Source organism: Limulus polyphemus, unplaced genomic scaffold (genome assembly GCF_000517525.1).
Source record: "Limulus polyphemus unplaced genomic scaffold, Limulus_polyphemus-2.1.2 Scaffold2884, whole genome shotgun sequence".
NCBI lineage: Eukaryota > Metazoa > Arthropoda > Merostomata > Xiphosura > Limulidae > Limulus > Limulus polyphemus.
Window position 1 is genome coordinate 65,881 of NW_013668494.1, and position 15,782 is coordinate 81,662.

Genomic DNA, 15,782 nt, shown 5'->3' on the forward strand with positions numbered 1-15,782 from the left:
AGAAAGCTGAGGTTACTGGTGTTACAGTAAAACGAATATCATTATGATAGGGGTAATAAAATTACAATATTAAAACATATACCTTTCGTACACTGCTTTCCAAAAGGTTTCCAAGTTTATCAACTAAAGCAGTGAAGTCTGGACGCTCTGCAGGTTCTTCCTTCCAACAGTCCTGCATTATGTTATACCTAAAATGGAAACAATTCTAACTATAATAAAGTGTAAAGTGTTACTATATGCAACAACAACTACAAGAAAACGTACTAGAACATAAATATACATATGATGTCAATGCTGGAAAAAACTTGTGTGAAATCCAATTGTTTATTAACACATTTGGAATATATTATAAAATATAAATACACTAATCTGGTTCATTATTGAGCAAACTTTATTTTTGGATACTTATGCTGTTTTTTCTAAACATTACTGCCAGAATATATTTCTCAAAGTTGAAAGATATTTCAGAATTAGTCATGCATGAGAACCATGTTGACAAAGCAACTTTATAGACCTTAGGTTTGCTTAATTATGTAAACGGTAACTTGGATGTGTTGAAACAATTAAAATTTAGTGCCAAAAGGACACATAGGATCTTACTTTTCAACACATTAACATGTAATACTTGTGTGACTGGTACATTATTTAATTGCACACTGTATAGAAATATACAAGAAAACAGCAGAAATTACTTGAAATCTGATGATGAACTAAATGGACATATTTCTTGTAGTAAATATAATATTTTATTAAAACCATCACCTTATAAAAATGAGTGAGTTCTATTTATGGTGTTTACCATGTGTAAGCAAATGCAAGATTTCAGACATTTAATAAACTAGATGAGGGATATGAGTATACAACAATTACATTTTTTACTTATTGTAAGTTAATAAAAGTTAATGAATTATGTATGTGATTATCAACATACAATGCATTATCAAAGGAAATTTAACAAGTATCAATGAACCAAAATACAGACATATAGGAGAACATTAGCTGATATACAATATTAAATGAACTTGTGCTAGGATGTTCTAAAGTTCCGTTTTTTTATGTATAAAAGTTAAACCAGTAATACCAACAAATGATACAATTCAGAAAATAAAAAAGGAAATTTCAAATAAGTATTATAGTGATCTTAGGTTTTGGTAACTGACAAATCCATGAAATTTACACAAGTTTCACAGTTTTTTTTATCAAAGAAGGTGAAAGTTTGTTCAAAAGATGGTGGAAGTGGTAATAAAGTGAACAATGGCAAGAAGAAAACTGACTTTTAACATCACATGTTTATAATTTTCCTACAAAATAACTATAGCATTTGGTAGGAATGTGGCATAAGAGGACATGATGATGTTATTAACAAAGTAGAATATTTGTAAATATGAATATAATTATTTGGGTGATTTAGAAGGTAAGTATCAAAATGTTTCTCACAACAATGTAAAATTATTAATTGTATTTTTGAGTGAATATTTCACCATTGTTCCAATTGAATTATACCTCAAAATTATTATGTGTATTAATGTGATTTACTGTTTTATTTACCTGATATATGTGTTACATGTTTATAACTTTGGATGGCTCATATTAATTACATACAATAAATGAAAGGATTGTTGGTCCTAAGTAAAACCACAAAAGGTACAATTTGTTTGACCAAATCAGAAGGTAATGTTGTGATAGGCATAACCAGTATGAAAATCTCATAACTATAAACAATATTCAAGGTTTTACTTTTTCTGCTCTGGTCCAAGCTGCCAAGATACAGTTTGCTCATATTTTCAATGTATTATAGTTCTGCCAAGATTTCTACAATTTATAGTTTTGCCAAAATTCCCTACTGTTACATTTGTTATTATAGCTTTGAATTTTGAAGTCTATATCAGGTGAGGCAGATATCCAAGTAGCAAAGTAGAAAATGGGGAGGAAAGGTGGGAAATACCAATTGGAAACATATTTTCAGTATAGGAAAGTTATAACTTCTGATATGGTACTTCCCTCTGCTCACAAGATTAGCTACAACCCCATATTGATTAGGTGGCGGGATCGGTTAAAGGGAATGACTGAAATACCACCAGAAAGCGTCCAATGGATACACCTGGAAATGAGAGAATCAGATCCAAAGATCTGATGAGGGGAACTGCACCTCTTCTGAAGCAGATATACTCTTCGCCCATCCATGAAATGTGTAGTAGATAAGGGCAGTAAATGAGAGGAGCACATACAAGTAGGAGAGAACTGTGTCAGGATAGTGATCCTAGCCATGTAAAAATATATGTAACTCAATTCCACAAAGTATATAAGTGAGTAAAACAATGGATGTGCCCCTAGGTGTAGAGTGGCTAGTATATGTGACAGACCATACTCATTTAGTCAACTACATTGAAAACCCATGCCACTGGGAAACGACATCCACGTGGGGGAACGATGAGGATCATACCATTTTCACTTCAAGTTCAAGTGACCAGGAGGGGGGGGGGGGAGTCTAGAACCACTCCGACTCCTGAGCATGACACATGTGTCAGCATTGATTTATCGATCCAGGAACCTGACATCCAGTATTGAAAGGATGTTTATATAATATAAATCAACTCTCCCCCAACAGTGAAACTGACCAGAACTATCCAAAAAGCAATAACATTCTTGGAATAAGATATAATGAGGGATAGCAAAAAGAACAGAACTGGAATAATTCCCCTTGCCTCCACTGTGACTCACAACACACAAGGAGTATGATTGAGGGAGGAATATAGACAACCATAAACATGTGTGAGGACTTATGTTGACTGGTTCTATTTTAAATCCAAAACCAAGCCAATGGGTACATCCACATAGGAGTAGGATGAGAGCTCCCAATCAAAGGGGTGAACTGCAATTTGATGTTTCACTCCTTTGTGAGTGTATATTTCATATTGGAGGATACTTCATCATCTACACCTGCAGAACACTACTATCCTACTCTGTGCTGAATGGTTATAGCCATCTTTGTTAGGAACCCATTCAAGAGGATGCCTGCATGGTTGACCACCCTAGCAGTTTGCAACTGGATAGTGCTAAGAGCTCTCATACTCCACTAAAAGAAAGGGGGATGAGAACACAGTGGAGAGTCCGGAGGAATTTCCCCACCTGATACAGTGAAATGGGTGACCACGTAACCCTATTTTGAAAAGCAGACCATACTGATTTATTCAATACAAGGCATAGCATGGGTGGGCAGCTATCCCTTTCTGCTTTACCCATGCAGTCCATGGGTGGAGCAGTCTGGAACAGAGAAGTTTATGAAACATTTGCATTGTGAGATTATTCACCTACTAGCAATCTTGTGGAACACCCCATCTCAACAGTGAGCATTGCAAAGCCATGGAAGATAAAGAGTGTGTCAACATGGTGGTACAATGCAGACTTCAAGTTGAAGAATACCTGGTCAGCCACCACTCACCACAGAGCAGGATCCATATAATGAGTAATGAAGCAAGGGTCCCTGAAAGGAAAAGTATCAATATAAACTTACCCAGTCAAAGTCGCACTGAAGCCTAAAGAACGGCCACAGGTGGATGATGAAGAAACCACAATATGGTGTAAATAATGAGAGATGAACGTATTAGATGTAGTCCACATGCCCATCTGTAGGATTTTCTCCATTGGCCGATGAAGACAAGATGCAAGAGAAAAAGTGACATGTCAACTCTGATTAGAAGACATCTGGAACAAATTTCGGAAGGTAGAAGATAAGGAGAAAGAAGCCAATTGAATCAAAAGTCGAATTCAATTGGTGAGGGTAGAAGAGGGAAGATAAACTGTCATGGGATAAAGAGTCAGGAATGAGTACCACGGAATGAAGACATGTGGGCAATATAATAACGAAGAGTATGGACCGGACATAGAAGTCTATCTGGATCCAGACAAGGGTAGAAATGAGAAACAGATGGAAGGGAATAGGCAAAAAGGAGATACCAAAATCTTTCGTAGGAAGGAACAAACTGGATAAAGGAGAAGATAGGTATGGTGGTAAAGCATACTTAAAACATCAATAGCAAACAAATCAGCCCTTTTACATCCACAGGTTAAGAGGAGAAGGAAATACATTTTAAGGGAAAGGTGAAACATGGAACATGAGGTAAGTGGTTCAAACAGATGTAATGTGAGGGAATGGAGGACCACATTAATATCCCAGGAAAAGAAGAGTCGGCTATCTGGGGGGGGGGGGGGCGGAATCTGGGAGAAATGTATTGACATGGTAAGGACAGGGGAAACAAAAACTCGATGGTATCGGGAAAAACGAAAGGCATGGGATAAGGCAGCCTGATAACCCAAGAGCAAGGAGACCAAAGACCCCCCGGCAAAATGCAATGTGAAAAACTCTGCCACTCTAGCCACCATAGGTTTGTCAGTGGGGAATCCCTGAGTCTCAGACCAATTGTGGAACATATACCATTTCCACTGATACACCTCCATTAAAGATGGATGTATGGAATGAGCTAAAAGGAAAGCTACTCGACAGGAGAAACCTGATCTCCTCACAAAGGACCAGATAAAAGCCAGGCATGAAGACGAAAGATGTAAATGGCTGGATGTAGAACCAGTGACAAGGGTTGATGAAGAAGGGAGTGAGACAAAGAAAGAGGTACTGGAGGGAAAAGTTGCAGTTATTGTAACTATGGAAACCACAGTTGAGCTGGCCTATAAGGAGTGATTAGAAGGACTCGACATGGAGTGGAATGGATGAGTGAGATCACCCAATGAAGTAATTGGATAGGAAGGTAAACATAAATTAATTTGTGGGACTAATCCTGCCTGAAGGCATTGATAGCCAGAGCCCGAGGATGAGGTACCAGGGACCAAAAGAGGGACAACCTGTGATGAAGGTGTGTGACAAATGCATCTACCTGGGAAAAACTCCACCAATTGCAAAGCCACCAGAAAACGAGGGGATCTAAATATTACTCTGTCAGATATATTTGGTCAGAGCAGGAAAAATGATCCACTACAAGATTGAAAGCACCCAGAACATGACAAGCAATGAGATGAATGTGGTGCATTTGGGCACAATATAGTAGATCCAACATTTGAAAACAGACAGATCTCGACCTGGTACTCCTTCGGGGATTGGTATGTGCTACCACCATAGAATTATTGGAATGAATCATCACCAGACTATGAGGAAGGAAGTGATTCAAAGCCAAATGGACAGTGAGAAGCTCAAGGACGTTGATATGCAAAGACATTTCTACAGACCAATGACCCAAAGCCTCCTGGTGATTGACCCATGCACCCCAGACCTAAAGGGATGTGTTTGTGAAAAGATGTAAATCCAGATGAGAAGGAAGAAGCAGGATGCCCACTGATGTATGGGGTTTGTCCAACCATCAATGCAAATTGTCCATCAGGGTGGCAGGAGCTGACAAGGGATCCCAAGCAAGGCTCCATTGATCGTGAAGAGCCCACTGAAGGGATCACATATGTGTATGTCCAAGAGAGACCAGTGACATCATTGAAGACCACATCCCCAAAAGCAATACAATCTCATGAGCTTAAAAAGTGTGGCAAACTAACAGTTCCATAGAATGAAGTCACAGAGGAGAATTTTGGGCCTGACTGAGATAAGTGTTAAAAAAAGACACCCAAGTTGGCGAGATATTGGGTAGGTTGGAGGAAGAACTTCTCCAATTTGATTAACCAGCCCACCCAATCAGCCATTAGAAGAAGCTAACGAGTATGGCTGGACAACTCCAGTTTGGAATGAGCCATAAGAAGCCAGTCATTCATATAATGGTGGAATCACAATACTGAGCATGCAGATAGTGAGCAAAAGCTCTGACCACTCGACAGAAAATATAAGGGGTGGAAGCAAGCCAGAAGGGTAGGGTGCAAAATTGATAAAGCACACCATGATGGACGAACCAAAGATACGGACAAGACCATGGTAATATAGGGATGTGGAGATAAGCACTGGTGATTTCCATCTTGGTCATCCATAAACCCAGAAAAAAAGCCCACAGCAGGGTGAGAAATGACTCTATGGTAAAACAGGGCAGTTGAACGAAGCAATTGAGATGGGGTAAATCAATGACAGACCTCCAGCCCCTTGTTTTCTTGGGAACGTCAAAGAGTCTGGAATAAAACCCTGGAGAAGGATGTAGAACTGGTTCAATGGCCTGATGAGATAGTAGTACCTGAACTGCCTCTGACAGATGCTGACTTGTCATGGGATCCTGAGGTGGAGGGAAGGAAATGGGTATAGGAGACATCGGAGGTGGGGGAAAAAATGGGATCACGAATCCTTCTGATAAAACTTGAAGAAAATTGGCAGAGACGAGGCACCCCAAGAAGAAGGGACAGGTAAGAATTGGGAAGGGGAGGGACTGGGAACAATAACTGGTGCACTATTGGGCTCCGACTGAGATAAATGGACAACAAAGTTGGGAAGCTTAGACAGTTGTTATACTGATGCAACTCGTGATTCCAAAGACTCAGGGATCATGTCAAAGATGTATCACCACAGAAATGGGACCTATACGTAAATCCTGAAGATAAGATGATGGTAAACGGATGCAAGTTAAAGTCGAATCAACAAACAACAAAAAAAACACGTATGTAAAGCCAGAGCTGAAGACAACAAATGAGCCAACATGGAGAAAAGAAGGGAGAGGATGTTCCCATAAAACCCACTCAGGATTTCTGTGGAGAGCCTCAATTAGGAGATGGATGGTATAGTGATAGGGGGAGCAGAAGGCTTGTGGTATGTGTAAAAGTAAAACATTTGCATATAGATGTCAGCACTGGACGAGAATAGCTAATCTTGTGAGAAGAGGGAATTACCACATTGGAATACAATAATTAATAAGGTCATTAATCTAAACATCCAAGCTGTTCTATAATATAATGTAGAATGTCTTTAACCAGTGACAGTTTATTGTAGAGGTCACTGTTATGCACCACTTCAATCACTTTGTCTATGGGCTTCCATGTGTTGGCTTTTAAATTAATGAACGTGCACAACTACAGACTGATAGTGTATGCGTAAGTTTTGGTATGCTAAATTAAGAGATTGACTGGGCATTACAGGTCATCTATAAAAGTAGATAATCTAACAACTTTACATCACGATGACTTGACATCGTATACACATGATGGGCACAGGTTAGCTCTGTGGTAGAGTTCTGAATTTTAGAGCTGACAAGCTGGATTCGAATCTATGTGAACCATAAAATATTCTCTACACTCTGAGATCATGGGTGCATTAATAAGAAGTAAAGTCGAATCCCACTATTCAGTCTGTGAAGAGTAGACATCAGTAGCTTTGCATAAAAGATTTACACATAGAAAAAAATTTACTGGAAAATGTTTTATTAACATTTTACCAAATGGCAACATTGAATCAATTTTGAACAAACCATGTAATGCCCAACAAAAAGCATCATCTGTTGGTCCAATTAAACCAACCTTGGTGTGCTATATTGGTAATTAATATTGAAAGCTAGAATATTGTTGTCATCATTTTGGCTAAAGTTGTTTAATCAATGTTAGTCCAATGAGCTCTCTTCAGAATTTATGTAATGGGGTCACATAAGAATAAAAGTTTGGGAAGTGTTGTTCTACTCTCAAGTATATTTAACTATCCTTGCATTTTTTAAAGATAATATTCAATTTCTAACCAATTACAGAATCACTCACTAAAAAATTAATATTTTTTCTAACCAGTTTTCTTCATAACATTTTATTAAGAGTTTTCTTTCTCACACAAAATCTAATTATGGTATATTTAGCTTTATAAAATCACCGTTGTGATGATTGAGCATTTATTCATTTAAGAATACTTCTTAGAAGTGCATAGAAGCTATTATTAGTACTTACACATCATCAGGACACAGTTCTGGTTTTTCCATTCTGTACCCATTTTTTAGTTTCTTATAGAATTCTTCATCAACATCAATCCCTGGATATGGATTACTCCCAAGGGTAAAGAACTCCCACATCAAAACTCCAAAGGACCAACTATATCACACAGGTGTAAAACAAGAATTAGGATCTAATTTCTGTAGAAAAATAACTACTTAAGATATATCTCACTTTTTTAAGCATTAAATCATTTTCTGATCTTTGCAATTTTGCAAAATATAGTTATATAGCAAAAGAAACTTATAAAGTATTGAACATTTTAGTAGTGTGAGTTTTTCGTATTAATTTATTTTTCTTGTTTTGAACAAAGCATTAAAGGATATCTTTTCAAGAAAAGAAATACTTTAAATCGTTTTTTATTGTGTTTTGTATGAAATGTTTAGTAAATTTAATTTCTTATATACAGAACAATGCTAATTCAAAGTATTTGACATCTTTAAGCTTAAAATTATGCCAAATTTTAAAAAAATCTTTAAATAAACTGTACTCGTTTGTCACACATTTCAACATTATTTTAAAGTATACTTGAATAAATGAGAGAACGTCTACTTCTATTTAATATAATATGACTTGGGTGAACAAATTCTTCATTATGAAATTCAACTATACTAATGTTTTTGTTGTATTAAACAAAACAATATAATGATATTGCATATAGCTCTAGATATGGATAATACAGAGCCACATAGAAAGTTGTGAGCAGTATTAAGTTACCTACTATTTTACTTGTTTAATATTCTTTTTATAGAATTTTCTTTAGTTGCTTACAAATAGTATTATTACACATTTACTCAGAATATGAAACCATATTTACATAAATCTATTATTTCCAGTCTTTATACATAAACATTACTATTTCACTTTCCATCTGTACATATTCTGCAGGAGAGAAAGCACAAATATTTTCAACCAAAGACTCCACTACTTTTTTCAAACTAAATTTGTGTAGTTGTGTCCCTATTACTCAATATCTCAACTTACACATCACTCTGAATGGTAAAGACTTTATCTCTTATTGACTCAATGGCCATCCACTTGACTGGCAGGGGACCCTGTAGCATAAAATTGCATATGAAGAAGTTTGAAAACAAATAGTTATCAAGAAGCCAAAACAGACATAAATCAAGTTTTTCATTTTTCCTTCATTTATTGAAAACATAACTGGAGAGTTATTGTTATTTATATTACATTTAATAAAAATTATATTTCATTAGAATAGGACAACATAGAACATTATTCTTCAACAAATATGAAGATACAACATGACAAACTTTAAATATATGGTGTGTATAACTTTTCTGCAGATCTAGAGCATCTATGTTAGTTTAACTCATTATGAAATGAGTAACAAACTGTTATTTTTAAACAATTCAAGAGAAAAGTTTTTTGTTTTTGTTAGGTACAAAGCTACACAATGGATTCTCTGTGCTCAGATCACTTCCAAGTACCCAAATCGAATTTTTAGCATTATAAGCATTCAGATTTGCTGCTGAATCACTAGCGGCTCCTAGAGAAAAGTAAAGTAGTAACAAATATATCAAAAACACCAACTAAACTAACAAACTTTAACCAGCTCATATGCACTTTATTCTTATAAACATATTGTTCAATGATACGTGCATTCAACTATTCCTTTGACTAAAGAAAAAGAACCAGCATAAGAAGTCTTCAATATGAAACTAGAAGCAGAAAGAAAAACTTTTTTTCTGATACAATAACTGCCTTGAAAGTTGATTAAATAAAATGCTTATTTTCAAACTCTACTTAATAACTTTATTAGAAAAACTATAAACATACATCTCCTTTCTTGACATAATTGGAGTATTTATAACAATCTTTTGCAAGGCCAAAATCGCATATCTTCACAATATTATCTTCTGATAACAGGACATTTCTGGCTGCCAAGTCTCGATGAATAAGCTAAAAAAAAAGTGTTTTTAATAATTAACTTTCATTATTTCAATTACTCTCCTACTTAAGTGTAAATATTCTATTGTATTTGTATTTGGAAATATGTTTAGCTGAAAACTGACACTTCGTTTTCCTTTTTTATTTTCTATATCAAGCTGAAGGATTATCTAATGATAATTAGTGTAGATTTAATATGATATTAATATATAAAAAGCTGTAGTATAATTACACAGGCCTGTGACGGTTTATTGTCTTGATATTTTTACATGTCCTACAGTAATTCCTGTATGCTGAATCTGAAAATGATATCCATTTTTCTCCATCACCCACAGATTTTTCACAAAACGTCATAATGCAATACAAAAAGAAAGGCAACAACAGGTAGTTTTGAGACTAAAAGACATAGATTTCACAAAGAAAATCAGGATGAATGAGGATGCATATTCGTTTGACATCATTGTTCATCCCTTTTCTTCAGTTTGTCCGTATTTTTCTTAACAAGAGAAAGAGTTTTTTTCTTCCTGATTTCTACAAAATCCTTACTTGATATAAAAAAATGAATTTTATTTTTGAAATCTGCACAGCTGAATTATGGAATATCTGTTATTAAAACGAAAACAACTTTTATGAAGTTTAAATTCGCACGCATGTGTTATCACAGTAGATATACTCAATAAGTCTCAATTCTTAATTTGCACTACCAATTAATTCAAAATCACAAGCCTTTGTTGGAGTTCTATCACATAACACATGATTAAATGATTACTTAATCATAAGTGCTAACTTTGATTCATAATTATACAAATCCAGAATGTTGAATCATAAAAAAGTAAAACATTTCTTTAGCTTTACTGTAAGAATAATAATATTCTCATGTCAAAGGTTTCTTATTATTTACAGAACAAAGAAAGTCATCATTAAGAATACTTAGAGTTTCAGTCAGCTGTAAGAATCCTACAGACTAATTCCAGAAATAAAGTAAGATAAAACTATATTTTCATCATAAAAATGTGTTCTGAAACATGTAAGTCAAGGAAGTTATATTATACTTTATATTTTATTTTGCACAATAGCTAATATATTTTCTACTAATATTCTCCCACTTAGGACTCAAATCCTCTTAGCTTATTGGTAACCATGGATATCCAACTTCAAGCCCTGGGGAAGAGAAATTTCGGAAAATCCTGATTCCTTATATTGGCACTGAGCTGATGATCATTACAACTGTGACCTAATCTTTCACATGCATTTGTGTTTTCAGTTGTATGTTGTACATCAATGAATTCAGCTTTTGAGTTTGAATTCTGTGTCACATTGAAGGTTAGATGATGAACCTTGTTTTAGTGGTGGAATATGTAATGGGCAGGATAAATGTATCTGTTTTGGACACAACTTCTTAATTGTAGCTCACTTGGTAGAGCATTTACAGATTATCTTTTTCATTATATTGCATATATTGTATAATGAAATATACATATTTCTGTGTTGCAAACAACAGCACAGTTGTTTAATTTAGTAGCGTGTAAAGTCTAAAATACTAGTAAACAAATGATATAAAAATCAAAGAACATTCTGTAAAATATGAACAATTAACAAACAGAATAATAATAATTGAAAAGGGAAAACTAACTCTATTGAAATGAGAACACTCACAAGGGTTTACTAGCATGACTTGCCCCTTTCAAGGTTGGAAATTACTATGTATAAAATCATTAAACTGGTTTATAAAATATAAGTATCTCTGCTTCATGTGACAATTGTAAAATCTCAATTTCAGGAGTATGTTGGATAGAATAAAACTATCCCATGAAATACTAAATAGTAACCTTGATAAATTCATACCATGCTACAGAGAGCAATATCAAGAGCTTAATTGGAATATTTATTAAACCAGATTTATGAAGTTGTCATTTAGAATTCTAGCAAAAAAGATATATATATATATATACTGTAAAAGAGTTGGAAAATATCTTATCTGCATACCACAAAAAATAAACAGCATGTAAAAATTATATGTTCTGACCTTTCTGGACTCCAAGTATTCCATTCCTCGAGAAACTTGAAAAGCCCAACATAGCAAGTCACAAGTTGACACAGCCTCATTTGAAGTATCATCTTTTTTCTTAACAGATGCTCTGTTAAAATATCCTGAATTAACAGTTGAACTTCTACTACTCACGTCAGTGAACTCAGTCGACTCTGAATCTTTTACTCCTCTTCCTGTACTGTTTGAGGTTGATCTTGTAGTTTGATCATGTGTGAGTTCCACATATTTTATGGATTCTTCCCTAAGTGGTATAAAAACAATAAAAACATTATTTTTTTCTTTTAAAAAATGTCAGACATTTTACAAAAATCTCAGTATAAAGTTTTCAAATTAATTTAAGTATACACTGCAAATGACAAATGCTTCTGCTCAGTAGTGGACTTGCTTGGTTATAATATGAGTAAATATACTAAAACCTACAAATGAATATATATGTGCATGTACACATAAACATATGTTGATACTTACAACTTCAAGTTATGACATATTCTTTCTTTGAAAAAAGACCAAACTGATGTAATCAGATAACAGACATTTATAATGCAGTTTTCTTTTTTACATTAAAACTGTTTAAGAAAAACTAAAATAAATAACTCATCTGAGAAACACATAATTTGTTTAAATATTTTTATACTGTGGGTTTTGTATAAGGATATTTTTATATTTTGAAAACAAGAAGTCAAATGTGTATCCTCACAAGTGCATAACTAAATAATTTGTAAAGGAACACAAATATGTATTAGGTATACCTAAGATACCTTTTCATTTAGGACTAATTGTGAAAAAACAGTAATATATAAGTGTACAACAACAAAAAATATTTAAATTTTTAACCAGAATATTTCAATTGTTGTAGTTGATGAGGCATGTTATAATATATTATGATCAACTTCCAAACTTACAAATAGTTGTAAAAAAAATAGATTAATAAATTATAATTTATTAATAAAAATAAATATTTGTTTCCTCAATTGCATAACAAGTGCTAAGTGTAGAGTTCTGAGGTTTGAATTATTCTGAATTGAAGAGCAAGAGTAGTAATTCTTTTGTAAGTACAGCTACACTGGCAAATTACAACAGTACAAAAAAATAAGCTCTAATATTCAAAATACCTAAGAACTCGAATTAGTATGCTTCATATAAAAATAATGAGAATGAAAAAAAAATCATGTAGACACATGCAGTCAGGTTTGTTAAAAGTAAAAATGTAGCATTACAGTATTTTATGTATTATGGATACACTGACATTAAAACACTAATAATATAACAATAATATTTTTTGTTACTGATAGCTTGCTACTGGGGCATCAGAACTAGTAATGTGAAACAAGACATTATGCTTTTATTTTAGAAATAAAATTTTAATATTTTACATGTATACAAGTGCTAAAATTCACAGTATAAATATGGTATTGCCACTTTGAATAAGCCTTAATAAAAAAACTTTAGATGCATTCTTATAAATTACATCATACAGCTTTAAGAGAAGTAGGCATTTTTTTTCTAAATTAAAAGCAAAATAATAATTTCATAAAGATTTTTTTTTCTGTATCACCTAAACGACATAATTCTACATAATAATATGAAGTGACATATCTGTAATTAAATAACAAACAAATTAATAAGAAAAGAAAAAATTTAACCATGGACTTTTTTCATTATTTTAGAACCAAGAAAAAATTACTTTTTTTTCATGCTTACTTTTTGTTCATCACTCGATCTGACCCAGGCAGAGTACAGATATTTGGATCAATCTTTCCAGTCTTGGGATTAAGTTGACTTATGAAATTTTCTCGATTTTGAAGGAGATAGTGACGAATGTTGCCATAGCAACAATACTCTACTATTACCATAAGCTCTCCTAATGGAACAAAGTGAAATTTATTATTTACAACTATATTGGAAGAAAATATTTATTACACCATTATAACTGAAAGCTTCTAACAGATAAACAATGAGTAAAAATAAAATCAAAAGTCAAATATGTTTGTAACAAAATGCATGTATCTGTGAGCTATGTCTTTCAAAACAAAACATCACACAAACTCTGGAGCTAAAATAGCCTATAATGTCAAGAGTTGTATGTTTTGAACAACATATATGTACCAGAGGCAAATAAATCATAAATAGTTCACTGTGTTAAGACTACAGATTAAATGTTGAAAATAAATGTGAAAGTTTCTCACCTTTAGTAGCATTGCGAGTAACAGCACCCAGCACATTAACTATATTCAAATGATGCCCCAAGTGAATTAAAATCTTTAATTCTGCCATCAAGGCTTTCTTCTGTTCTTGATCCGCATGCTCTGGTTAACCAAGAAATAAATTAATCATGATCTATCTGAAAGTCGGTGAAGTACAAGTGTAGTTTAATGATATTTTACATCAAAAAAGGAAAAGCATTGCAATTCATGATAATGGAATTTCATACTGATATGAATATCTATTTCCTTTCAGTCATTTTATGCAATGAGACAACATAATACAGAATATACAATATTTTTTCTCAGTATTATAACAATTAAAACATTTTTCTCATTCACCTCATATAATTCTTAAAATTATGTTGTGTTGTATCTTATAACCAACAAAGGTATTTTTCTCCATCTTATAAAGTGAGTTTTAATGTCCCCTATTTCTAACACAGAAACAATTTCTGTCATGTGATATTGATATATGGAAGCATTTCTAGCTGGTAATTAGTTTAGAAACAAGTTCAGAACATTAAGGAAGCATTTATAGCTGATAATTAGTTTAGAAACAAGTCCAGAACATTAAGGAAGCATTTGTAGCTGATAATTAGTTTAGAAACAAGTTCAGAACATTAAGGAAGCATTTGTAGCTGGTAATTAGTTTAGAAAGAAGTTCAGAACATTAAGGAAGCAAGATTAACCTTTTCATCTGAAAGAGAAAAAAAAAATCATAGCAGATTAGCATCTGAATTATGCATTAGAATATTTTTAACTCCCTGAAGAAAAATACCCATTAGTTACAGTTTAAAATAATTAATTATCATAATACAGTATAAAGCAACCCCAGTGGCTCAGTGACAAGATTGGAGGTTTACAATTTACATTGAAATTTATTGTTTCATACCCATGGTGTGCACAACACAGATCACCCAATGTAAAGTTTTGTATTTAATAAACACCAAAATACAGTGTAAAAATGGGAAAAATGTAAAAACGTTTTTATAATATTTGACATTTTTTGGTGTACAGGTACAGTTATATAAGTTAACAATTTTCCATCAACTCAAAATATTTTTTTGTACTTAAACCTTTACAAAAAACTGAAGGGACGTTATACATGTATAAATCAAATGCTATAATAAAAATATATGAAACTGAATGTATCAGCTTATACTGGTGGAAGTTTTTCTCCTTACATTATCAAAAGTAATTCAAACACTGTAATTCATGTATTTTTGAGTTTAGACACATGATAATATGAACAAATAAATAAAATATTCAATAACCATAAAAAAAAATTATCCAAGAAAAAAGAAAAGATTTAAGTGCACTAATAAACACAAATGTAAATAGGAATATATTTATATTCAGAACTTAATTAAGTTGCACAAGCTTTAATCTTTCCAACTGCAATGAGTATTAATATAAAATTTCTGACAAAGATAAATACATATATAATAACAATTCAAATTATCAGACCTTTCTTTATATGCCCATACAGCTTCAGAATATTATAGCAATATGAAACCTATAATGGCTGAAGACGGCTTGAATGGGTAATGAAGAAAAACTTTAATACAAGTTTAACATAACCGCAAATGTACAACGTTTCGACAAGGTTTTGTCATCATCTGGTACATGTAATTTACAGTGACACGGATATATATATATATATATATATATATATATACACAGTATTGAACAAAGAAGTCACATGACCAGAACTGTTG

General features: G+C 33.1%; 1 protein-coding gene across 1 annotated transcript in view; it reads right to left on the bottom strand.

The window, feature by feature from the left end:
- Window positions 1–15,782, bottom strand: part of LOC106468131 (mast/stem cell growth factor receptor kita-like) — an 86,501-nt gene that overhangs the window by 1,665 nt on the left and 69,054 nt on the right. The window contains exons 14-20 of the mRNA XM_013928543.2: window positions 14,047–14,166; window positions 13,562–13,721; window positions 11,837–12,101; window positions 9,700–9,822; window positions 8,884–8,954; window positions 7,858–7,998; window positions 83–188 (exon numbers count right to left, since the gene is read on the bottom strand). Coding sequence (XP_013783997.1) covers window positions 83–188; window positions 7,858–7,998; window positions 8,884–8,954; window positions 9,700–9,822; window positions 11,837–12,101; window positions 13,562–13,721; window positions 14,047–14,166 — 986 coding nt within the window. The remainder of the gene's footprint in view (window positions 1–82; window positions 189–7,857; window positions 7,999–8,883; window positions 8,955–9,699; window positions 9,823–11,836; window positions 12,102–13,561; window positions 13,722–14,046; window positions 14,167–15,782) is intronic.